This window comes from Falco peregrinus, chromosome Z, assembly GCF_023634155.1.
Source record: "Falco peregrinus isolate bFalPer1 chromosome Z, bFalPer1.pri, whole genome shotgun sequence".
Lineage (NCBI taxonomy): Eukaryota > Metazoa > Chordata > Aves > Falconiformes > Falconidae > Falco > Falco peregrinus.
This window is the reverse complement of record NC_073739.1, coordinates 54507554-54534706: the sequence shown is the minus strand read 5'-3', so window position 1 is coordinate 54534706 and position 27153 is coordinate 54507554. Positions and strand designations below refer to the sequence as shown.

The following is a 27153-nucleotide window of genomic DNA, read 5'->3' as shown; positions in this document are numbered from 1 at the left end:
AGTTCAAAGATTCAATTTCAGTGAATAATCTTGTTTTGGTCTGGAGTTGTGGAACAGTAAACCTGGCTAAATCTGGAATAAAAATGTTTTTGAATGCTTTCAATGTAGGAGACTCCCTTTTTAAGGCCCAGTATGTATTTTGGTGTTGTTTCCCTCTAAGTGTAGTTGCTTTTGCAGGGTACTTACAGATCTTAAAGTTTTGAAAAGTAAATGGAGTTATATGTGTATGAGGTTCTTTTATATCTAGATGTTTTATTTAGGAAATAGTTTGCACAATATTAGCAAGTATCAGGTACTGCCTTGCTTGCTAGAAAAGATTGAGAAAGAGTGAATTGTGAAAGTGAGTGTTAATTTAAAAATTACCACATGTATTTACATTTATTGTATATGTTGTGTAAGTGGTAACATAGATCCTACCTGGTTTTTGATGAGAAAATCACTGCATTATTTTGGATGTTGATGCATAATCAAAAAGTCTGAAGTCTTTAAAGATGTCTGTTTCTCATTTTAAGCCTTTCACTGATTTTCATTGGATAAAGTCATGGCTGGAGGTAAATGATGAGAGTTTGCTTTTGCATATACTCAAGGCATAAGTTTTTATTTACCAGAAATAGATGGCGTGCCTCTTCTGCTCTGTACAACTGTTGTTGGTAAAAGGGACTTTTGGAAACTACTTAGGTACCTCATGGTAGAGTTTTACAAGTATACCTTTCTTTTGACAGCTAGAAGATGGACACACTTTATTTGACTACAATGTTGGACTAAATGACATAGTTCAGCTTTTGATACGATCTGAATCTGAAGCTCCTACCACTGCTTCTGTGACAGATCAGGATGGACAAGTCAATTCCTGTGCAGTTTCCAACTGCAAGAACAAAGTCAAGAAAACCAGTAGTGGATCACCCAGTCAGCCGTCTACATCATCTCGCTCATTTCTCATTGATCCTGGCATTGGATTGTACAAGGTATGTACAAACTTTAAAAGCTGTAAAAATGCCTCATGCTTCACTTGCAGGTTTATTTATTGTTTTATTATATGAAACTGTGTAGCCTCATTGCTTTTTTTTATGATTTGGCATGATTCCCCGATTTGACATAAACTAAATTGATGGCATTTGAACTGACGTAAAGCTGTCTCTGTACCAGGCTTACTGGGTGTTGCAGGTTTCAGGAGAGGTCATAAACTCTGATGTGTTTTGTTCTCCAAAGCAAAGAAAGTTTAGAGTACCTGTGAAACAGAAATACTTCTTGTGGACAGAAGATGCTAATAAAAAAATGTGGAAAGATACATTTTTTTCCCCTACTTATTTTTTCAGGCTTGTCTATTATTTAATACTAACGTTTCAGTGCTGCACTAGACTAGGTAAACGATGGAAATAACAATTCCTTTAAATAGCGTGTGATGGAATGATTGCTGTTTTATTAGAGTTTTCTTATGACATATATCATATTAATTGTTAGTTTTGTACTTCATTCAGTTTTTCTGTATTGTCATGTAGAATTATATCAGGGTACCGGAAGTTTAAATTAAACAGGAAATGGGCAGTTTCCAGTTTGCTCACTGACTGGATATTCAGTGGGGTGTGTATGTGTAGGGAATGGTAGCATTTTACATTCTGTTTGGTTTTTTGTCTTAGGTAAGAAATACCTATAACAGTAATTTTGCTGGAAAACATGCAGAATTACAGAAGGAAATGGAGCTTGAGGCTGCCACATGCATGCAAGTTAATTTCAGTTAGAGAAATGATGTTATGTAGACCTGTAGACCTGTCATCCGCATAGGAAGCTGTCTTAGCTTCATGTAGACTATAATGTTTCAGGTATTAAGGACAAGTGGTAAGTCACTTACTCTCTGTTCCTGTAGCATTCTGTGCAGTTGAGTTTTATTCATTCTCTGAGGCATCAGAGTAAAAAAAACAGTAGCCTGAATATGGAGACATAAAGTTATGTGTGTGCTTCCTTTTTTTTTCTCTTCTTCTATCTCCATTTATTACAGTGGGAGAACCCACAGTTCTTTGGTTCTGATGCTTTATAATTAATCAATGAATGTGATAGGTAGTATGACTGAGGACAGGGAGAATACTGAGGAGATGGGAGGCTGCGGAACATCAGTTGATCAAAGAGAAGGAGCATTAATGTGTATTTTCAAGAATGCTAAAAATTATATCAGGTAGTTCCTTAGCTGTTTTGGTTCGGATTAAAACAGAAAGTGTAAAAGGGAACGGTGATACTGGCAAACATACTCAAGGAAGCCTATTCTGTTGAGTCAGCTGGAATTTTTGCAGTCTCGAATACTAGGGACTTAACACTTTCTCCTTCATTACCTGTGAGTTGATTACTTTTTCAGTCAACCATATGTTTTTAATATATATATAGAAAAATAAGGGTACAGTCATTGAATTTTTTGTTTCTTGTAGATGACAGTGGGAACATAGAGGGGACTTGCACTTAGAGAATCAAGAAACTTCCAAGAATAATTTTTTAGTCAGTAATGTAATTCAAAGGTAGTAAATTTTTTGAAATAAAAGTCAGTGCAAAAGGCCATAAACTAAGCTATGTTAGCTGGCTGAATAGATGAATGTATTTAATTATTTTGCATTTACTTGTTTGTTGAACAGTAAGGAATTGTCTGTTTATGGGAAGGAATAGTTTGTTACAATGTCTTCTGTCTGAGGAAAGTCCTGTGCCTCACTGGACCTGCATCCAGAGCTAGACACAACAAGATGTTTGGTATTTGCCTCTATATTATGAATAGTCTCAGCCTCTGTGCCCACCTTCCTGACTTCAGCTGCCAAAAGGAAAAGTAGCAAGGTAGCCAGTATGGAATCTGTAATTTAAAACAAGAAAATGAAAAAAGAAAGAAAAGAAAAAAAAAAAGTGTTAAGAATTGATATTGGAAAAAATAGTTAATAGTAATTGTTGTTAGATGGTTAAAATCGTGATTTGAACAGAGTTCCTCTGTGGCCATTCTATATTATGTAGATCACAATGATTTAGCATGTTTTATGTTTCAGTTGTACCTGATCTCTGATATTTACATGGGCTCTTAAGGACTAGTAGTGGATGGAATTATGTTCAATTCCTGTTCCTTGTTACTAAGACACAATTGTTAGGGGTGTCTGGTTTAAGAACGGGGGTTCCATCCCAAGGTGGACTCGGCCTGTGTGAAGGGCACCATCTTGGCTAAGCCGGGTATCCATGTCTGATCTCCAGTGCCAAATGGAGGAGTAGAAGACAGGTGACAAGAGAGGAGTTACAGTAACAGTGGTTGGCATGCAGGAATGATGTTAGAAAAATGAAGGCTTGTTCAGAAGCCTGTGGTGTATTTCCCCTTCTGATTCTTGCACAGTCTTAATAACTTTTCATCCAAAAATCTCTGGCTGTAGTGAAAACATTTTAGCTGAGAGCTCTTAACTAGCTTGTAATGAAAAAACACACAAACTGAATCTGTAATTAAAATCGGTATTTGTTTAATCCTGTCCACAAAAAGCTACTAATAACCCAGTTTTTAAACCGGACACCACTAACATAAAATAGTTGTCTGATCTGTGATCTGTGTAGTGATCTGTGGTAATAATTTGCCCTTACTCTTTGCAAGGGTGGGAAGTCTGTTAGGTAAGTATGCACATTATATTATGGAAGGATTCGTTGGAGAGAAACAGTTAAGGGAGTTTGCACTGATTTTTTTTTTTTTATTATTTTTTTGTTGTTCTGGATCAGACGATTTTTGACTTGGCCAGCATGGCTTCTCTGGCACTTCCATAACTGGTTGCAAGAAGTAGCAGCAGATGGAGTAGTCCTTAGTGGTGTGTGTTTGAGAGGAGGAAGTAAAAAAGGACTTTGAGCTACAAGTAATTCAAACATGTAAGGTTGTGTAGGGATGCCTTCATGAGGTTTCCTTCTAGAAGTGTACCAGAATCCACTGTTTAAAATAGATTTATAGATTTAAAATAAGGGTGGCCTTCTCTGATTTATTATGGGGCTGAAATTTTCATTCTGGTGAAAAGAAAGTACTTTGAATACTGTAGGTTTTAAGAATAAAAATTAAAAAAAAAAAATACACTTTGGTGTTTTGCATGGGAGAAAAAATAAGTTTCCATTTAGGAGGTCATTGTAAAGAAGGTGAATGAAAAGAGTAGAATATGATGTATTGCTTTCTTGGAACAAAATTTTTAGCTCAAACTGCTGTCAATTGTACTTTCAGATACCCAAGGACTCCTTCACTGTAAATACTGAAAGTTACTGAGCGTGTTTTTTGGCTTGCTCCTGTGAAAATAAATTAAGATTGTTCAGTTTGTAGAAACTAGCCTTTGGGGTTAGTAAGTGTAAGTATCTGTCTGCCACTGTGTTGGTACTTGGCAAAGGCTGTAGCTTAAAACTTATATATATACATACATATATGTATATATGTATCTCATATTGTTTATTATAGGTGTTTTCTATGGTATGGCTGTGCAGTAGTTCTGTTGTAGTATTTTTTTTATACTTGATGTGCTGTTGATTAAGTGTTTTTTAAATTTTTTTTCCCCCAGTGTTCTTAGTATTATTAAGGGAACATCTGCTTAATTAGTTGGAGAGCTGAGAAAATGAAACACGATTCAGAATAGTAAAGTGGTTTGGTTGCTAAATACCAGTATTATTGTGAGTACAGAAGGGAGAAATTCTGGGATATAATTCTGTTTCTTACAGTGATAGGATTTTGGCTCACTGTGGCAACCTTGTTAGACTTATTTCCTCCCTCTCTCTGCTTGAGTCTTGAATGGTTAAAAAAATCTTGCAGGCCAGAAACATAGAAGGTTAAATTATAATTTCACATTGGAGGCTCAGGGAAGTCTTTAAATCCATTGGTTGCAAGCTAGTATTTTAATGCTGTGTATGCTTATTTTAGCCATAAAGAACAACTAGTGAAGAGGAAAAGGTAATAAAAAAGATTCAGATTGGAGGATGGGGGGAAAAAAAGCTTTTTAAAATTACATACAGATTGTATTCTTACTAGATTTTAATGAGGGAAGAGTAATAAAATCCTGAAAACGCAACACATTCATGACTGCATGTTACTTGAACTTGCTCAGGCTCAGCTAGTGACTAGAGCCGATTGTTCTACTGGTGACAGATTTAAGTAGTAGCATACTAAGTTGCCTTAATTATTTTTTCTTAATTAGGATTATATAAAATAAGCATTAATTAATTATTGATTTTTTTCCTTTTAGATAAATGAATTGGTAGATGCTCGTGATGTCAGCATTGGAGCCTGGTTTGAAGCGCATATAGAAAATGTTACCCGAGCAACAAAGGGACATAAGAATGGTAAAGCTCAAGGAAAGAGTGGTAACACTTACAAAAGGACTAATGGAAACTTAAGTCAAGATCATTCTAGAGAAAATGCAAATAATTTGGACAGTACACCATCCACATCTTATTCAGACTGTATGGACACTGATGAAGAAGCTATTTATCATATCAAGTACGATGAGTAAGTGCTCCTGATACTATTTTGAGGACATCACATATTGTTGCTTGGTTTGTATAAACCAAGAATTTCTTGAAGAAGCTTGGAATCAAAGAAAGCAAGTTCAATATTGCAACCAAGAAAAAAATTATTTAAAAAATTATGACACTTTTCAGTTGGATATAGTTAATACATTGGGAGTAATGGTATTTTTCATGCCTAAATACTTGTCAAGAATTAATTTGTCTTTATGAAACAAAATCCATCCTTACATAAGATAAAGGAAGCTATCTAACTGAATTTTTACTGTGGGTTTTTCTAAGTAAAGTATTGTTTTAATTTTTTTTTAACTATTCCATGTGTATATTCAATTCCTCTTATTGGAGGTGAAGGAGAACTCTCATGAGAGCAAATTTTGTTACTTGATTTGGATCAATTTTATTCCAAATAGAAAAACTGTGCACAAAATTACAGGTCTGCACTTACAGTAGAAGGTTTGTTACAAAGATCTTTGTGACTGAGGGCGTGAAATTGATTCTGAACTGGAGAGAGGGTATTAAGGGTGGGTTGTGTTTTTTGTTTCTGTAGTAAAATCAAATTCCAGAGCCTGCAGTATGTGGGTAGAAAATGCAGAGTTTGGGGGGGAATTCTTACTTATGAGCAGGTTTTACACACTTTGTTTGCTTGAGAAATTGGTCCAGATATTTTAAAATACCTGTTAAAACATTTTAAGTTAAAGCTTCTAAACAAATAAAACTTTGAATGAGTTGAGGATTTTTAATTTTTGGTACTGACATTAGAAAAATACTGTAGTTTGTGCAATGTAAGGTTAAGGTAGAAAGATGCTAAGTATATTCAGTATTAACTAAATACAGATTTCCAAAATAATGTTTTTAGAACAGCTGTCTCAACTTCTGTTACTTTAATTTGTAACTGTGATTCTGCCTTACATAGAGAACTTCTTTGTTGCTCTTACTAGTAGCAGATACAACTTCATGCATTTTTAACTGAGTTCAGATTCTGTGTCTGCGACTGTATAAGTTATGTACTTCAAATGTTAAGAGAATTATTGAGGTGGAAGTAGAAATGTAAACACTTCATTGAATATTGCAAGAAATACATGAAAATAACTTGGCCAACCAGTATGATCAAAATGAAAATATTTTCTCTTCAGACTACATGTCTATTTTGGTATGATTTCAAAGACCTGACTTTAAGATTACCTAATTTTACAATAGTATGGATATACCTAAGTTAGCCATGGGGAAACATTTCTGAGACGGTAAGTGTAACTATTGCAGTGAAATTATGTCCCTTTTTTGTAGATACTGTTGCTTTTCATGAGTTACGAGTACAGAAGTAGCAAATTTTTCACAGCAGGTCTGATTTTTCTTTGGCATATTCATGCTAAAGAAAAAAAAGAAGGTTGACCTCTCTGTGTAGTTCAGAATCTAGCTGTTGCCTTTCATCAGGTGGAGACAGTCTTTTAACTCTTACTATAAGATTATGTATAGCAGTTGTGTATTCTTAGCCCACAAAATGTTAGAAACGCAGTGTTGCAAGGTAGTCATTGACCTCACCATTCTTTAACTGATCAAAAGTATTGGAAGTTTGAGCTTTTGGAGAGAAAAACTATTGGAAGGCTTTCTGAAAAGTCAGACTTGTACATTTATCAGTGATTTGGTTTTTGATGAATGTTACTGATAAAAGTCTTTCAATGTGCCACTTTTTCCTTGTAGTGTTAACTAGCTACCGTACGAATACACATTATATGTGCACTCATACCACTTTGTTTTCATATACGAGTGTTTACCCCTTTGGTGTCTGTAGACCACATGTGTATCCTGCTACCTGTATTCTTGATGTGGATCAATAGGGAGGTCATGGTGTGTTTTGCCATACAGTTCTCTGCTCCAGAAATTGTTTATCTCTTCACTCCTGTTCTTCAAGGTTCATGTTTTACTGAAGTACTTTCTTCTTCTGCACAGTTATCTGTTCCTGGGTGTTTTCCTCTTTAGGTTTAGACACTGCATTTTGCTGCCAGGTGTACTTGGCATTCTCTAGTCCATCCTGGCTGTGTTGTTTTGGAGAAGATGTTTTCCCTTTTATTTTCTAGAGGTCATTATTTTCTAGGGTGACATAATTTCAGCTGTGCTTTGCCTACAACAGGTATATTTGTGCAAGACATGAAAACACGTGTGGTTATCTGAAACAAAACAAAAATGGTCTATGATATAAGACTGGTGCCTGTGAAGCCATCAAAATTACTTGAATACATTGGAGGGACTATGTGTCAGATGTGCATACAGGCCCACAACTTCTCAAATCGTCACCGATGCTCAGTTTCCAGACTGGTTCTCCCTCTCTGCCTGTTATATCCTTCCAGTTTGGCAAAAAAAATCACCAAAAAGAGGGTTACAGCTGAGAGTAGGTCACCTATAGTGCATTGAATTGGTCTGCTCCAGGCCCTTGACTCTGATGCACATCTTCATTGTGATGAATAATAAGTGTACTTTACTGTACCATGTGTTGTGGGAGACTTAGTCTGACAACCCCCACCCCTGCAACCCCCGCCACCTGAGAAAAACCCCCCAAAACCCCCAAAGCCCAAAACAAAAGACCAAACCAAAAAAAACCCCAAAACAAAAGTTCAAGAAACATCCTTCCTGCCACCGCTGTCTCTTGATGGCTGGGACCAGTGATGCTAATAGTGGTGTTTATGTTGGAGGTACTAGAAATCTGTGCAAATCCCATCTCAGGACTAGGTCTTCCATCATCATAGGCCCAGTTTTTGCAGTGAAGTCCTCTAGGGCAGGCCTGTCTCACCTTGGTGTCTCCAGAATACACAGATCCATGTTTTGACTTGAATGAAGTCCTGAAACTGTTCTTTTTAGCAGTCCCATGGGTGTTGACACTGTATTCATAAATTCAGGACTGAGTTACCTGTTGTTCGACACCACCTATCTCAGATCTGTGTAGCTGGGAATTTTATCCAAAAGTGAAGCTTCACCTCAGTAATTTTCCCTTAGGCTGTGCTTGTCAGGAAAGTTCACCTTCAGCTTAATTGCCTATTTATACTGGACCACACTTCTCTCTACTTAGAAGTTTTTTTGGGGTGGAAGAAAATCTGTCAAAGAGCATGAAGAACTTATTAAGAATTTTTGTTCAAAATGTGTCCAGAAATTATGGTGTGTTTATCCTCCCTCCGCCAGATTCAATGAGGGATAATGTTGCCGCAGCCAGGGGTTCTACATAGTCCTGCAACTGTGCATTGAGGAGTCTGGATCTGTATTGGCTTGCTTGTATGATCCACACCTGATTCTTTGAAAGCAGGTGGAACAGCATCAAGAAGTCTGATGGTCTTCTGGCCTTGCTTTTCTAGTTGGAAACATTTGATAGTCCCATGAAGTTAAGAATCCAATCAATCATTAATTCTTTCTCAGCCAAGTAACTTTGAGGTCACTTCTTAAGAGCAGCTGTTCATAAAGGATGAAGCAGTACTTGTCCTTCCTTTAAGTTAGAAAGCTGGTTTTAGCAGTGGTGCTGCTAGATTTACATGTCAGAAGTTCTGTGCAAAACTTATATATGTTTTGCAGTTTTAGGTTTGGTAAAACACACTTTTTTCTAATCCGTCTTTTCATAGGAGTGTACTTCCTCTGGGGGGCTGAGTTTTCATTTGGTCCTCTCTTCTTTCCACTTCTTGTTTAAATAGTGTAGTTACAGTGAATGTGAAGGGGAAAAGCGTGGCAGAGCTCTTCTAGCAAGCAGTATGATTAATAGAAATTAACCTTTCTGGGCAAGAGCTTATACTAGTTTCAAAGAGGTAACTGTCTTAGGGCTAAACAGAGCTCTCAACCAGCTGTGACTGCTGCAGATAGGAGATGCTACTTGTTTTTATAGGCAACAGGGTTAGTTGAGTTAGTTGGTGTTGTGGTTTCCCTCTCCCTTTACAGCCCACCCCCCCCAAGGCTGTATGCCTAGCTTTTAACTAAATTGCTGCAGTAGTTGTAAGGCCCACGTTTCTGCAGAGAGATCATTCTGTTTGTAGACAACCTAGTGCCATTCAGAGGAAGAGAACTTCTCAGTTCCAGATTAAACTGGAGTCACAGCTCTTGATAGGCTCAAAGGTGTAAAAGGCTTGTGATGCTTAAGAACCCTATCTTCATCAGTGAGAAAGAGACCAAAGATCAGCTTTATCAATGCTGAGTGTCAGTAAGTACCAAGTCTCCTGGAATCCAGTTGTGGCTACGTAGCGTTTGCCTGATAGTCCTTCTTCTGCATTCAGTTTCTGAAGGCAGCATTGTTTACAGGTATGTTTCTACTTCTAACAGTATTGTCTTCCTCCTCTTCTGGCACTTTGTTCACTGTATTTCCATTTCATCTTTGTATTTGTTAGTATCACAAAGAACCATTAAAGATTTTGAAGTCAAGGGTGTGCTGTGAAGTTTCATACGCTGCTATCATACATTGCTTTTGTCTGCTCCTAGTAACTGTCTTTTAATACAGAAGATGTGAACCTGTCTTGAACAGAATGAAGCCGCATCCTTATTTGAAAGGACTCAAGAGGAATCCAATACATGCTTAGATCCTGAAGTTAACTGAGATAACTGTAGGTAGTCTCTCCACCACAGCTTGTTTAAGAATCGCTTCTAAGTCAGGAGTGGGACACTTCAGCAGCTTAATGTGGCACCATAAGGACATTGCTGTGTCATAAGAAAATTTGCCCTTTTCTTCAGTTTTATTTCATATTTGTTGCTTGTGCAGCACTGGATATAGGCTACTGTTCCAGGGAGACAGTTCTGTCACTGAGTGTTAGCTCTTCCCTGAAGTATCAGTGGAGAGAATTACTGATTTATAAACACGCTGTCTTTTCCTTTTCCTGTTAAGAGTCATTTGTAATGAAGGCCTTCCATATTAGAAAGCTCTCACAGGATGGCTGTATATTTCTGCAGCCTGAGAAATGTCAGTGTGCTTACCTATATGCAAGTATAGATTCAGTATGGCTAAAGTGTAGATAACTTTTTTTTTCAGGGCTGCTGTGTTTGGCTGATGATAGCCCTCGTTTTTTTATCAATCAACAGAGAAGTTTAGTTTAAACCTTTAGGTAATATCTGCATAATGTGTCACATAGTACACTGTGGTTATTTATTCTAGGGAACCAGATACTTTAGCAAGAGGGATTATCTATTTACTTCATGCTTAATATGAGCTGAGGAGTAAGGCTCTCTGAACTCTTGCAGATCTGGAAATAGTCTGAGGTTTCTTTGTTTCTCACCTCAAGAGATTATAGTTAAGTCTGTGTCTGTCCTGTATAAGTTGTGTGTTGGATGTTTTTATGATCCATAAAATTTTACATGGATGTTTTGTCTTCGATGCGGAAAAAAACCTTTCTGAGAAGCAGTATGAGGTAGGATGCACTGTATAGGTGAGTTACATGCCTAGCCTAATTCTGGCAATTTAGGTACCCAATGGCCGTTACTATTAGTGAGGTTTTCTAAAAGCTTTAACAAGTTCCTGGATCTGCAGGGCAGAAGTTAGAGTATTTCTAACAGTAGATTCATTAAGAACAGATATTTTTCCCCCCAGTTCTTTATGTTGCATTTTACTAAAACAGACTTCGGTGAACAGGAAGACTTTAACCTGATGGGCGTAAGTTTCCAAGTACACTAGGGTTCTTGTCCAGTAGTGTTCCTCTTCAAAGAGAAGCTCTTCGGTTGATACTTCTGTTTGCCTGATGGATCTTGAGCATTATGATGTTAGTCCTTGCTTCCATATCAGTACACCATCTTTCAGTGGATTTCCTAGGCTTCTCTCTTTGCACTTTACTAAGGTTAGGGTTTCTTCTGGGTTTGGTGACAATACTGCAGTCTCAGATGCAGACAATGCTGAAGAGCCTCATCTTCAATGGAGTAGAAAACTGATAGTTGATGTTAACCTTTAGAGCCTGTGGCAATCAGCTTGCTACTTCTCTTCTTCAGCAAGTTGACTTCCATGATTTCTCTCACTTTTAAAGGAAGAATGACAGCCTGCGTGTGAGTCTCAGTGTTAGTTTGGTGGGTTTTGTTTTGTTAGTTTGTTTGTTTGTTTTTAATCAATATTGCAAGATTTCTTTTGGGACATAGTCTAGGTTTTGACTGAAACTGAGATTCAACCTCCTGAGTTTTGTTAGAAAACTGGCTTTCCTTTACTCTTATTAAACTGCATAACTTTTAGTAAGTTGGATAGAACAAGCATGATTCAGCGTGCTTGGGACAAATTACTTCAAATAGTCCCCGTGTCTCTTTGTGCTGCTAACTGGAAGATCAAAGGATACAGTGGTCTTAAGAGATGGTCTTATTGGATGCTGGGAATTTGAAAATCTGTTGCAAGACTGCTAAGGCAGATCTTAAGTTGCAGTGTACTTCTAACTGACATTACTAAAGAATGTTGCCATTCTGGATATCTGTAGAATATTAGTACTGCCTATTATATGTGTTTACAAACTGCTGTCCTTGGATGTGATCCTACAGTAATTACTGCGTAGTGAAGAAATCAGAAGCCCACTCAGTCTAAACTGTGGGTGTGGGGGCTACTGACTTTGCCTATAGACTGTTGTGTAGTTAGTTAGGAGGGTACTTAAGAGCAACTAGTTCCTTTGAGGTATCATTTCCATGTGCATCATTTATCTATCCTGGAGCCTGTATGTTGTTGAGGTTTTAAAGCAGAACCAACAGCTGTTTTCTGCAGACAAAACAGCTTTGAATGGGTGAACTTCGCCCATAGCTGGGCAAAGCATGCATAATCATCAATGTGGCTTTCCTAAAGTGACACTGTATTTGCACTCAGGCTATGCTGACCCTTGTTTCTTGTAGAGAACTCAGTTACGTAGTTGCTGCTAGTGACGCATTTGTGCGCAGTTCCTGTACCAAAAATACAGGGCAGGAGGAATGGGTAGAGAAGAACATGCGCGTATCTGTGCCTGTTACAGAGGCAGTTTTGTTTACAGAGTAAATTTGAGTAATTTCTGAGAAATAAAATTACTGGTGAGTAGTCCATTTCAGTGTGAAGAATTAAGAACAGTGTTAATTTTCCTCAGTATCTAGTTAAAGATGTCTGTTCTTACTGCTTCTGTCTTTTCAGTTGCTGATGCTGTTGCATCTAAACAAAGAGCTATTATAATTAGGACCTGTAGTCCTCAAGAATAAATTCACTTACTGTTGTGCTCAACTTCACAGACCATTTAACAAAAATACATTCCTTACCCCAAAGAGATGACAGCCTGCTTTGAAGGTAAAGGCATGTACATATGCCTTTACTGTATGTATGTACAGTATGTACATACATACGTGTTTGTGTGCATATTTATGTGTGTATATATATGTATATACAGTATGTATGCCATTACTGTAGTTGCAAGCCTCGGTCAGTATGTCCCTCATTAGCCAGTTAGCTTTCCATAAGCTGTGTGAAGTGTCATAAAAATAAAAATTATTGTGGAAAATCCCACAGTAATCTTAGACCCTCAGGTCATAAATGGAGTACAGGAAAAGTTTAGTGTATGTGGTAATTTGTACTAAAAGGGCACTGATCTCAGGGGTCTGGGGTGCCTGTTAGACTCCTGTGTTCCTAAGTGTAAAGTGTATTGATCCTGTTGTATCAGTCTGTCAGTGGTGACTTGCATTCCGACATGGAAGGTTTGCTGTTAAACACTACTATAATGCATTGATCTGTCAACTCAGTACTCCTCTGTGTTTTCATTTTTGTTTCCGTGTCTTCCTGAGAACCATTTGTAAGGTTGGCTGTCTTTTTTTACCATTTGAAGCTTATTTGCTTGTGCTTCTAAGCTGTTTGAGTCATGTTACAGGCATAGGTGCCTCATGCTAGCTGAAAGAGATACAAGAATAGGAGCTTGGGCAACAAACTATTTGAACAGATGGGGAACAGAGCAAGAAAAAAGGTTAGGAGGAGAAAAGTTGGGAGGGATCCTACTTGAAATACTTCTGGGTTTTCTTCTTGGTTTTCTTTTTAAATGTTTGTATGTTCCCCAGATCTCATCCTGCTCAAATGGAAAACATTTATTCCTATATTATTTCGTGTTGTAGGAGCTTTGAAAAGTCTTAAGTGCCAGGAGAAAAAGGTCTTTTAAGTACAAGAGGAGTTCTTATTGTCAAGAAGATTATTTTTTTCATTTAAACCCTTTTCTTACACATCTATTCTGTTTATTCAGGAGTAATCAGGGTTGCAGACAGTAAGAGAAGTTCATCTTGAAAGTGGTGTGAGGAGAAACAGTTCCCAATGGAGGCTAAAGGTATTGCTGGTGTTCTGTTTTTATAAAGACAGGAGACAAAATTAGAAAAAATTATAAGGCATTTTGTTTGGAAGACTGTGATAGCCTGGCATTCTAAAATGCTCTGTCCTGCTGTAACCATTATCCTTACCAAAAGAGTCTTGCCTATTTCAGGTGAGTTTCGTTTGTTATTTGTAGTCCAGACTGTCAGTGACTTTTGAAAAATCATTTATTTATATACGGTTCTGCATTTTCTTTAAAAATGTGCATGTGTGTGTATGTATGTATGTGTATATATACATACACACATATATTAAGAAAATTAAGATTTCGCTGTGTTGTCATAGAAGTCAAAAATTTTAGTTATCCTGTGTGCTAAGTAACATGCAAGACACAGATAGATAGCTGGAGAGTACAGAATATTTTGAAGAAATGAGAATAAAAGTTATAATACTGCCTGCTCAAGAAAAATAATCTCTTTTTTCCTTGAAAGTGTCTCCTTAGCTGAAGAGATCGTCAAGAGGATAATAGTCTTAAACTTGCTATTCCTTTCTTAAGGAATGGTTTGAAGGTTAGACTTGCTTAACAGGTATGTTTTTCAGAATATTTTTAATGTGGAATGTTCAAATAAAGGTAGTAGGCTGGGATTTAATAGAATGTATCTGAGAATTCACACAGGGAGCACTTTTCATGATAAGTTGATTTTGGAGACCAAAAGACACTGTGGGCCACGGTCAGATGGGGTGGCCACTGCTGCTTCATCTTACCTTATTTCCTGACTACGTACATCAAAGTTGCATTGAATTTGATGGTTGTGTGGCTGTACAGTGAAGTGTTCTTGCTTCCTAATTTATCTAAAAAGTAGTGTTCACTAAATGAATATTAATATTTTTTTGTGTTACTGATCCAATCAAATGAAATTGCTCAGTGGCTGCACAATGGGGGCAGAACAAGGGAAACAATCACTACTTCTTTGAGAGGCAGCTGCTTTGAGCAGCATTAGTAAAAGTATGTAATGCCAACAGTTCGATTTTGTCTTCTGTGAAGAAATGCCAAAATGCATTCCCTTGCACACAATATATTTCTCAAATATCCCTTCTAAACATGTTTAACTGAAGCACTTGACTTTATTTCCTGTGCTTTATGTGTATAAAGAAAAAATGCTTATCAGGAAGGTGTACACTGTCAAATTGCTGTCACTATTAACAGTTGAAGTGGGGAGACTGGGGGGTGATTTCTTTGAAGCATACTGAGTTAATGGTTAGAAATATGAAGAAATGTTGGGTGCTACAGACCATAGCTTCATTATATGGCACCTGTGATCTTCAGTTCATGTTGGCCACTTTAGAATTTTAGAAGACAAAGAGGAATGAGAACCGTGTTATTTGCCTAGCAGAATCTTCTCTGAGGACAAATGTTTCCTAAGGGGAAACACGTTTTCTCTGGCCTTCTGTCAGTAACAAACTTTTTGTAATTGATCGCAGTGACTGCTTGTAGTACCTCTAATTTTGTTTTTTAGTTTCTGATATCAGTGATTAGTTTGTTTACTCATTCAAAACTTTTTGTACAGATAATTAGACAATGCTAGAACAACAGGAGACCTGCTAGGTCATGTACAAGTCCTCATTCTTTATGTCCTTATTAGAAAAAAGAGTGCTACTACGATATGGCTGGCTAGGCATATTAGTTCAAAATTTTAAAGTATTTTGTGGGAGTAGCTGGCACAGCACTGGTCTTAATTTCAAGAATTTGATTCCTTCTAAGATTCCTTGTCCCATTTGCAGTGTGTTTCCTGGCTGCATAATCTCAGGGTGTTTGCATGTATTAGTCTTCAGGGTTTAGACAACTGGCATTAACTGTAAGGCTCAGATTTCTAAGGATGTAGACACTTTCCACAAATTGAAAAGGAAATAGTTTGAGGAGAAAGTTAAGGTGTTTCTTGTGCTTCTTTAGAAAGCATAGGAAATGAAGAGAGGGAAACTTTGCTGTCCTAGTAGTTGTTTGAGAGAACAACTGAAATGTCAACAGCTAAACTTTTTTTCTCTATAAAACTGATACTTGGCTGAAAAAAATGTGATTAAACTCTTTTTACTTCTTGTCTTTAGCTGTAAGTATTCTCCTTGCACAGTCACAGATTTGAACACCTGAGGAAAGGTTTTTCAAAAAAGTCTTTCAGTAATTGTGACTTGTCATCCTGTGTGCTAACTGGTAAAGTAAACCTGGTTCTCATTACATTAACAGTATTTAGACGCATTATACAACAGTTTTGTATTAAGAATTCAACCTTATATGTATTTTTTACAGCTTCTGAAGTTCTCTTTTGATACTCTGTTTCCACTTTGCCTTCTTTCAGAATATCCATGTCCACACAGTGCAATGGTGTAAGTCTAGAAGTTATTTTTGCTTAATACTCAGAACTAAAATCATTAGGAAAGTAAGATGTTCTCTTCAGGCTATTAGTACAGTTTCTCAGTGTTTAAGCTGCTTAATTCTGTAATTGTTAGTTGTTAGGTAAGGTTTTCAAGAACTTGTTCATATTCCAAGTGACTGTTTTTTATATTTATTGATATTTGTTATTTCTTCCAGTCTACTATTAGAAATATATTACCTTTTTTTTTTTTTTTTTTTTTTTTTAATAACAAATTATCAGGCCTGCTGGTTGTCTTTTGGAAGTGCAAAACCACAGCTTTATCCTGGTGATTTCCTACCCCTTCCCTCCATAATTGTGGCTTAGATGCTTTTCCAGTATAGTGTTGTTCTCTTCTTCAAAACACTACAGCAAAATTATGCTCATTATTTCCTCTGGTAGCAAATTGTCCAGAGGTGGTGGTGGTATGAATGCAGTTTTATTCAGGTTGACCATCTTAATCAAATTTGCCTATTCTATGAGCACATTCTGTTTTCTTACTTATTTTATTTCTGCCCTTCTATTCCTTCATTTCTGGCTGTATGTTGAACTACTCTTTTCTTAGTTTGTTGCTTGGGAATATAAATTACACTTTCATTCTGTTTATATTGGAAAGTAGTAACTTAAGAAATTGCAAATCTGCACTAACTTTCCCTACCATACTAGTATGGAGAGGGGATGGGGAAGTCTTGTTTTTTGTTTCCAGACTTTTATCTTTCCAGTTCCAGTTGTTCTGGTAACAGCTGGGAAAAGTGTTAAAGGGTATGTTGCAGCTTCTCAGTAAATTGAGCAGACTTGTGTATATTCTGACATTGAGCTAATGTTTAGTATTTGAGCATTTTAGGAATGAGCAGGTACTGGCCATAGCCAAGAGAGACTGGAATTTTTACTTCATGGATAATCCTTTGCTGTGGAGACTGTCAGCGCAGATAGGAAATCTTAAGAAATCCCTTACAGTTAGAAATATTACTGGGAAAAATTAAATTACAGAGAAATACAGCTTAATGATGAACATGAGACGTCTTATGGGCGGTGTTCATTAAACTGTTATGATTATGCTTACTGTTGCGATGTTTGCTTTTTTCAATATTAGGTGCCAGGTGTAACGAAAATTATGGAAAATCAAGAAAATGTCTACAATTGTTTTAAGGTTGAATTGCCATATAATCTTCCATTTCAACTGTACCAGACTTTTGCTAGTCTAATTAGAACACTGCTGTGAAAATGTTTCTGTTTTCTCTTGAGGGTCATCTTAGAATTTTAGAAGTTACTCAATAAATAAGAAAACACTTTCAGTAAACATTCACGTCTAACAGTAGTCCTTTATTATAGCTTGCCAGAATGGGTTTTTCACTTCATTTTTGAAGCTTGTTAAAAGATGCTATTTGTTCTCTTTATAATTTGGTTTATCTACCTAAGTCCACTTATTCCCATTTTGTGATACTGTATTTAAATATTACTCTTGCATATTTAAAAGATTTTAAGTTAATGTGGGATTTTTTTAAACTTCGGGAAGACAAACATGGAGGGAGGTGGCAGCGTTTTCTAACCTGAATGTGTTTTTTCCATCCTCGGGTAAATTGTGGCATTAGATACATTTGAGGGCAAAAGTTCACTGTGGGAGTACTGTTTACTTGTTACTTTGTGCAACAAGGAATGCTGGTACTGTGCTCAACATATATAGCATGGTTCTGTGATTTTGAGCCCAAGTCAAAAGCTGTTTCTGCTGTTCTGCCTGAGGTGTCAGTTATGGACAAATGTGAATAGTTAAATATTGGCTACCATTCACTGATACCCATAAAAGCATATTTCTATGTGTGAAGGCACAGCAGCAAAACATTCAATGGCTCAAACCTGATGCAAAAGAAGGGTGAGTTCTGACATGGGAAGTCTCACCTGTTTGTAAGCTATCTTTTTTTTTTTTCCCCAAAGTTTATGAGCTTAAGTTTCTGACTAGTCAATGTGAGGAAAAATTCACTCAGTGAAGAGTCTGCTTTCTTCTTTCTTTGGAAAGCAGTTAGTCTCTTTCTGTTTGTAAAAGGGGACTTAGGGAGTGTCTTTTGGTAAGTGATCTTGTTCTAGTCATGCTGATAAGCAATCTTCTTTGGGTTTTTTCATCGGATACTTTCAAGAACAGAGGTGGAGTCATTAACGGTGACAATCTTAAAAGTTCCTCAGCAGTACAGTAGGAAAGATTCTGTTCTGAATTGTATAGGGATGGGAAAGATCACATATATCTGAACTCGGGGAAAAAAATATTTTGTAGTTGTTAAGTAAAAACTGCATTTGCCCAAAGGTCTCCCAGGAAAAAGAGAACCTGAAGGCATTTTATTTTTAGAAGAGAATAGATTTTTCAGAGCAAAGTTAAGTTTCTACAAATGTAAGATTTTGGAAATATTTTTTTATTTCATTTTTATAGTGACACTGGAACTTTTTAAATGTATATTGGTTATTTTTGCAATCCCACTGATCTCATGTGTACTTCTCACTTGATTATTTCACTGTATACATAAATGATGTCTATTTTTTATTTGTTGTCTTTAGTTTCTTGATGTTTAAGCCCTATTTTAATTTTGGAGTTCAGGTAAACTGGGTCTTCATTTACTGTGTGCTACTTGCTGCCATCTCCAAACTTTAGGAAGGGTTTATTGTAAGAAGATTGGAAGTGACAAGTAGCTCAAACATAGCTGTCTTTACGATTTCAGTAGTCTGTTGTACTATAACACAACGTCATTATTCAGGCACTCAATAAAGTAGACATTATCTGTGTAGCTGTCTTTTGCTTTGTCTTATTACCTGTAGATTAATCTCCCATATGTTTTTTGTGGATATTACAGTTACAATGTTCATAATTATTATAGTAGAATTGTGTAATAGTTCTCATAGGAAAGGTGCATGATATAAAAGTAAAACTACAAATCTTACCTTTGCAGTACACACTCAAATTGGAAACAAAACCAAGTAAAAAAATTTAGGAACTGTGGAAAGTTGAATCATATGAGACTGTCATTTTGATAATGGCTTGATCTCAAGCACTTGCTTTTGTATGATACAATTCCTGTCATTAGGGCTTTATAATTAGGATCCAAAAATGTTGGGGAAAACAAAGTCTTTGGATTTAACATGTGTAAGTAGATAAGGATATGGGCTTTTTTACTGGGCCATTTGTTTATTTAAAGGTACAGCCACTTTTAAACTATTGTGCTTCATGTTTCTTTAAACAAACAACAAAAAAGGTAATTTTAAGGTAATTTTTCCCACAGATTTAAGACAAAGTTTAGATACCTGCATGGTAGAGGTCAAAAGAAATGCCTGGAGATAGAATGCCAGGTTCAGCTGCTGCTGCTGACACCGCGCCCCCCCCCCCCCCCCCCGCTTCCCCCCCCTGTATCTGTAATAGCAAACCGTTGTGTTAGATTTACTAAAAGGTACAAAAGAAAGCAAACGTAACTTGTTTAAAATGTCTCCAATTACATCAGTGGGCTTTCAGTCAGCTGTTCAGGACTTTCAGGCTATAGCCCTGGTTTCAGGCTGTAGTCATATCAGAGCCTCATGCTGTTCATGACAGTAGTTTTAGTATTTATGTAGTAATGTAGTAAGTTACAATGTGTGATTTCCCCAATGATCTTGTTCACTATGATGAGGGCATGCTGCAAAGTGACAGACATACTTTTATTAGTAAGAGTAGTATTTTGCCATTATGATTTAATAGTGCTGTTTGATAAAGATATAACTGTAAAGCATGAGTGCTCTTGCTGAAGAGCAAGATAACTTCGCCAGATAAGCAAGTTATTTGCAAGAGCAAATAACTGCATGATGGAAGTCATTGGCAGTGTTTGTTAGGAAGGAAGTGTGAATACTTTCAATAGCACTTGCTTGTAGGCAGTAGAGTTATTTTCACTTTCTCTGTTAAATTTGTACTGTGATCTCATCTAGTACTAGTTAAATGATGGAAGAATCTTTATTTGAGTCCACATAGTACCAGAAAGTAACCTCACAGTTTTAATTCAGCATTTTGTGTTTTGCAACAGGCCAGTTTTTTTCTGCAGGCAATGTTTTCATCATGTTCACACTGTGCTGTTTTTCCAGCACATGTGCAAACTACACAGGCTCTACTATCATTTGAATAATTGCCTTATACAGAGGATTTAAGAAAGCTGTGGTTTTAAACTGTTAACATCTCAAATCCTAAAAGATTTTTTTTCTTGCATTGGGATTTTAGTTGTAGTGCTGTCAATATCACTATCTAACTTCTACTAAATGAGTCTTTATCAACTTGGAAAGGAATTGGAGCTCTTCAGAAATTTTTCATTACTCTTTGATTTTTGCATGTGTGCTGTGGTGGCACACATCAATACAGGAGGAAGAAGGCAATCTTGTAAACCCTAGCAATTTGTAGGTAGTATTATATAAAGTACTGTGTAAAAAAAGTCACCAAATTTCAGTGAAAATAAATAAAATTTTCTTAATTTAGTGAACCATTAATTTCTTTTGATACTGCATTTCTTACTACATCTTGCCCAGAGAAGTGTGTTGTGAAGAAAAGATTCCTACATTTATCTCTTTAGATTTTTTGGTTTTGTAATTTCAAGGGAGAAACATTTTCAGTTTGTTAGCTCACATATCATATTGAGAGTGTTAGTTTTCCTTCTTGCTACATTTTGTAGTTAGACTATTTTTTAAAACATGGTGCATGGAATGTTGGCTTGGACTATATTCACCACATGAATTTGATATGCTTTGTTTGTAGGGTCAAATTTTTAACAAGAACTTGTCCTAAATGTGTTGTTATTGAAGTTAGTGGAAATGAAACAAATGCATGAAAGCAAAGCTAAGTTAGAAATATGCTGCGTTGAAAAACCTAGCTTTAATCTTCATTACTTTTTCATTGCCACTTTAACTGCAATATTAACTTTAATGTGAGCAAACTGGGGCCATGTGTGTGCCAAAACCTTGAATTTGATTGCATTCCAATCAAAAGGTCATCCACTGCTTACAGATTTGGTTAAATTTTTAATTATTTTTTTTTAAGAAAACTCAAGGAGGCTGTTTTTTCCACGTGAGCTTTGTCAAATTCCTGGTCTGTGTTTAGTTGAAAACTAAACTTTCAAAAGCGTGTTAGTTCAGAATTTTATACTATGTTTCTTACATGCCCAAAGCACACTTAAAATTTAGACTTTTGAAAAATGTTGTCTGTGACTTAGTTCTTACTGTTACAGGAGTTGTAATCATTACTGTTGTTGGTTTTACTTTTCAAGGTACCCAGAGAATGGCATAGTAGAAATGGACACCACTAATCTTCGACCCAGAGCAAGAACCATTCTGAAGTGGAGTGAACTAAAAGTGGGTGATGTGGTGATGGTTAACTACAATGTTGAGACTCCAGAAGAAAGAGGATTTTGGTTTGATGCAGAAATTACCTCTTTGAGAGAAATCTCAAGGACTAACAAAGAGGTTCATGCTAAAATTCTGCTGGGGTAAGATTTGCTTGACCAACTCGTAAAATCTGTACATATATAAAATATGTTTGGGTTTTTTTTTTGGGTTTTTTTTTTTTCCCTACTAGTCATCACTAGATTAAAATTAATGTCATACTTCAATTCCACAGCTGTCTGAGTCATGGAATTACAGTGCATGGTTTTGACGGTGTGCAGACTTAGCTGTGAGTCAGAGTTTTTACATTTCCTGAGATTGCTGGAGGCAACAATAAGGTTTCATGTATTTGTGGTTCAAATTGATCAGTGTGTTTTATTTATGTTCCTTTATGTTAGATATTTATACATTTATATTTTTATATATGTTATATGTTCAATTCTATTGAAAGCTGAAAAATCTGTTTTCAGTAATTTTTGAGCTAATTGGGAACCCGTAGGTCTCACTGAGTATTAGTCATCTCTGACAATTTGAGTAAGTTTCTGAACCAGCTAATTGAATTTTTAAATAACAAAGTATTTATGTGGGTATTACAGCTTCTGATAAGTAGAATGTAGAACTGTAGGATGTAGGAATTGCAAGTTTTCATGTGGCTGAACTTGCCTGGGTATCTTTGCTTTGTTTGCCTTTGTCATTAAAAACTTACAGTTCTTTAGGAGCAGTGTTTTCTGGAGAAATCCATATGGGTATTACTGTCAGTAAGTTGTGCGATTGTCTTCTTAGGGACAAACAAGATGACCAATCTTCATTGGCAGTCTACTTGAGGAATTCATTGTAACCTTCCTACTCATTAGCTTTCCTCATTCCTTTAATGCTACTCTTTTCTGTTACGGAAGGGGTTAAAGCAAATGGATCCAACCTGCCACCTCCACCGTTGCAGAAGATGGGGATGTATGGGTACTTACATGGAGTGAAACTGATTTTAAAATTACACTGGAACTGAAGTGATTTTTTTTTACCTAAGAAATTATTCTTTTAATCTTGGCATGTATGACATTTGCTCAATGAGTAGTGTCATGATTCTGGGAGTATATTCCTTAAAATGAATTGGACTAGTTGCATCATAGTGTAGGTTTTTTCATGAGAAAGGAGAGTTGTTGTACCTGTAGGAAGACTTACAGTGTAGGACATGATTAATTGGAAAAGGCACACATAAGACTTACGATCAAGTGCAATTCAGTATTTTGTGTTAAAAAAAAATAAAATCGTACCTAGTACTGGGAAATAGGAAAGACGCTGACTTAGTAAACCATGCAAGTGGTAGAGCAGCCGTATGGACTTGCTCTGTAGGTAAAGCAGAAAAAAAGGAAACCTTTAAATGTAAAGCAAGGAGAAATTGAATACCTAGTTTGAATTATTAACTTCGAAGGGAAGAAAGATTAAGAAATGGAGACCAATGTAGAGACATGAAGATTTTCATTGTAATGTAGTATTTGTATGGCATTTGGTGAATCAGAAGTAGTATTCATGACCTTCTACAAACAGAACTGTCCAGATACCACTTTACATGAAGTTCAGATGTCCATTGGCAACATTATCTAAAACTGTTGTCTGCATGGATTCTTTCAGAGTTCTTCACATTTATTAAAATGTGATAATCAAAATATGTTAGCAAAAGCAAACACCTGTTGGCTAATAAAAAAGTTTGTTCATGATGATTGGAACTCTATAGGATAGTCTTTTTTTATCTAAATAAGCTGGTAGTTACGCTTCAAATCTGAGTTTGGTAACCTTAAGTACCGTGGCTGCTGTGACAAGTACCATGGGGTTCCCCGTAGTATTGGCATGTACTATCCTCTGAAAGCAGTTGGGGGGAAAAAGGCATTCGACAAATATCTTGTTCTAGGGTGGTGACTTTAAATCCATTTTTCAAATGAAATCTTATTTCAGTGAATTTTCTTCCTGATTAAGCATTCAAGCTTCATTTACTTGTTGATAGATTGTATATGCATAATCAACTAGTCTTCAGAAAGTGGTTATCTGAGCCCTGCTGTTTCTGATACTTACCAAGGAGTAATTCTGTATCACCTGTGCTACCTAAGTTATTCCTCTGAATTAGCAGTAAAAGAAGAAAATAGTGTTTCAATGTTTATTAATATATATTATTATATATATTATATATATTAATATACTAATGTAATAGACATATTACAAAATATTTTAATATAAATTAGAGTCATAATATGATTATGTTATATTACTTTAGACTAAAATAATGTAATTAATATATGAATATTCTATATTATTGATATGTTGTCATTAATTCTTACCATAATGATAGCATTAGTTAATTGTTTTAAATAAAGGTGAAATGTATTTTTAGTGCTTTATGAGTATATGTTAGTGATTGATTGATTGATTGTATATTAATGACTAATTATTTGTGTACTACTTAAGAACAACCTTAGCAGGCAGTAAAGGGAGGCAGAGTTCTCAGGTTTGCTTCAGATACGTTCATGGCTTGGACTATTTCCCCTTTCTGGTGTTATGTCAAAGAGGCTTTGTATAAAACAGTTTTGTACCCAATAGCTGAATGTTTGGTTTATTGATCTTGGTTGCTTTTGACAAAGATTTGTGAAGCCTTTGGCACAGTGACAGGAAATAACAAGAACACATACTGTTTGTAGTTATGCTTTGGAGCTGGTATTGCAGGTACTTCTTTTTTACTCTGTGTGTTGACATGTGCATTTGTTAGGTGTTACTTTTACTTATGTCTCAGTCATAACCTAAAGGAAATGTTCTCTGCGGTCTGTCATCAGAAGTTCATCTTTTGGGAAACTGATGTGGATTAGAGAATATTACCGAAGAGAGAAATGAGACTGAACAGGGGATAAAAAGTCATCATTATACAGAAGAGTTGACCACATATTAGTAATTCTCATTTGTACTCTATTTGCATTGCCACTGAAGTATGTAATGCAGGATGTCTAAAAACTATCCAAGTGGGACTTCCTGTGTCTCAGATACAAATACTAGGGAAACAGCAGTGCTTTTCGCAATGGAATATACATGGCTCTAGGACCATAGGTCTCATGATTATGCGTATGGTTCAGAATGGTCTGTGTGTGTGTGGTACCTCTGAACTGATTAATGAAATTTGCAGGGTGTACCTCTATTTTTAAACATCCTCTGTTTCTTTTTTTTGGGAGTGTCTTCTGTTTCATGATGAAAGCGGTTATTTGTACTCCAGAGTATTGCGACTTGTTGTCTTTGCTCTTTAAAAGGCATGTATCAAATACTTGTTACTGATAGGTAGTTGTGAGGCAAACTGTCACATTTTATTTTAACATTGGAGCTGGCTTACATCATCAAAGTCACCCCACCAGGTCAAACCAACTAGTTCGAATGGTGCTTTGCATTTTGTCCTTGCTAGATTTCAAGATAAATAAGAGACAAAACCATATCTTACTTTTCTTCAGTTAGCCTTTGAATGTTTCAGTTATCAAGGACTCTGTCAATACCAAGACTTGTATTTTGTTTAAGCCTTTGGAGTTAGACAAGAATGTCGGTAAAATCTGTTCACTTTGCAGATCTTACACCTCTTGGACTATGTATTTAATGGATTTGAGGTATTTACACAAGCAGCCTTAATGGAAAGTAACAGAAAGGGTCCCAGATTTTCCGATTTACATTTGTCATCTTGTAGTTTTGCAGGTTTTTGTGTGAGGCTTCATGCTCCCAAAAAGGAAGGATTGTTTTGTGTTCAGATCATTCTGTCTGATTTTTCAATAGGCTTATTATGTTTTCTGTGTAACCTGCAAGATCTGGGGCTTATTAGAACACAATGTTTGCCGCTTTTTTTTTTTTTTTTTTTTAGGATATTTTTCTGTTTATCTTCTTTTAGACTCCTTTTATTCGTGTCTGATATGTTTTTGTTCTCAGAAGGCAGTATGATATTTTTTCAGTCTTTATGCTATCTGTACAGGTTTTACTTTTAGGTATTCCTGTCACTTCTTTTGAACAAATTTTTCTGTTTATATTTAACTTCTCATTTTTTAAGTAATTTGTAATACTTGCTTCTATAGCTTTGCAAAGGTACAGAATTTAAACACATCACAGAATAGTGAACTAACGGTGAAACAAGCCTTGCGTATTGTTCTAGAAGATTTGAAAAGTTCTTGTGCTTCTGTGGATTTCTGTCTAGATCTGGTCCAAAAAATAACATTTATTGGAAGATGACCCTTGTTTTGACACTTGTTTTTCTAATAGGAGTACCATACATCCTATCCCTCTCAGTATGTATTGTGATAATCAACACGTCACAGTTGTCATACTTTGTAGGTGCCCAGTAGCGTAGTTCACATACTGCGTTTCTCCTTTAGGCCTGGAATTTCTATGTGGTTTATCCCTTCCTGATGCTCGTATACGTTTGAGGTGTGATTTTCTACCTAAAATAACTTTACGGTTTATTTATTTTAATGTAGCATCTGTGACTGTTGCTGGTTGATCTGGGAAGGCATTATTTTACTGGTATGTGGAATATTAACAAGATTTAATTGGAGCCATTTAAAAAAAACCACTTTCCTGCTGTGTTAGCTGGTATCCTAATAATAAGAATTCTAATTGCTGAAGAACTTGCCTGCAGCTTTCTTGCACAGACATAAAAATGGCCTATTTCTTCTAGGCAACAAAACTTCTGCAAGGGTGAATTTGTGTCTTCCTCTTTCATCTTCTCCTTATGACTTCAGTGGAGCTGGTCACCTCCTTTGAAGAAGAGGCCTCCTTTTGAATCAACACAGCTGGTTCAAATCAAGACAGATTCTGGTTGTCCAAGAAGCCTGCTGGGATTTTTCATGGTGGTTCTGTAGAGGTGATGCCTCGAACTTCCCAAGCACTTCTGTGAATGGCTTTTCCCTAGTCTCCACAGCAGAGATGGCTCTTTTTGTGATACACAGCCTTAGGTAATAATCTCACAATTCTTAACAGGAATAACTCTAACTACAGGAAGAGTATGTTGGATCCCACTTAATTATCCTGTTGACAAAAGAACTCATGTTTTTGGGGGTGGTGGTCTGTGTGTGTGTGAAAAGAATGATTGTTTGATCATAAGAAGTGAAGTTTACTGGAAATCAAAATGTTTCTTTTTAAAGTCCAGATTTTTGATCTTGCTTCAATTGTGATTTCATTTTTGAGGAAAAACCCAAGAATTAAAAGATACAATGGACATGAAGACAGGAACAGAATATTATTAAAGAGACTTTTGAGTAGCATACAGTGCCTCCTCTTACATAAAAAAAAAGGAGTCTGGGGTGCAGAACAAACTGCCCGGAAGGTATTGGAATGCACTGTCACCTACTGGGACTGGAGAAAGGTTGGTGTCCAGGATGTGTTGCTTCCGTCAAATGCGAGAGACAGAAGAACAGCTGACTAACAATAGTTCATGAAGAGCACAGGAGCAGAGTGAATCCTTTAACCACTTGCTGTGGTAATTATCCTCTCCACAAAGGTCATAAATGAGATAGAGTACCTTGGTTCAGCACTTACGAAATGAAAACCAGCAAGTTTAGAAAGAACTGAAAGAGCACATTTTGAAGGGTATTTGGCTGATTATATGTATCTGTTATTACAGATACTCTTTTCCTGTTTCTTCTTTCTCCT

At 36.3% G+C, this 27153-nt stretch overlaps 1 protein-coding gene across 4 annotated transcripts in view; it reads left to right on the top strand.

Annotated features, from left to right (window-relative positions):
• The window catches only part of UHRF2 (ubiquitin like with PHD and ring finger domains 2), a 98308-nt gene that overhangs the window by 15984 nt on the left and 55171 nt on the right, over nt 1-27153 (top strand). For all 4 annotated transcript variants that reach the window (XM_055790515.1, XM_055790514.1, XM_055790517.1 and 1 more), the window contains exons 2-4: nt 723-965; nt 5211-5473; nt 21381-21599. In XM_055790515.1, coding sequence (XP_055646490.1) covers nt 723-965; nt 5211-5473; nt 21381-21599 — 725 coding nt within the window. The remainder of the gene's footprint in view (nt 1-722; nt 966-5210; nt 5474-21380; nt 21600-27153) is intronic.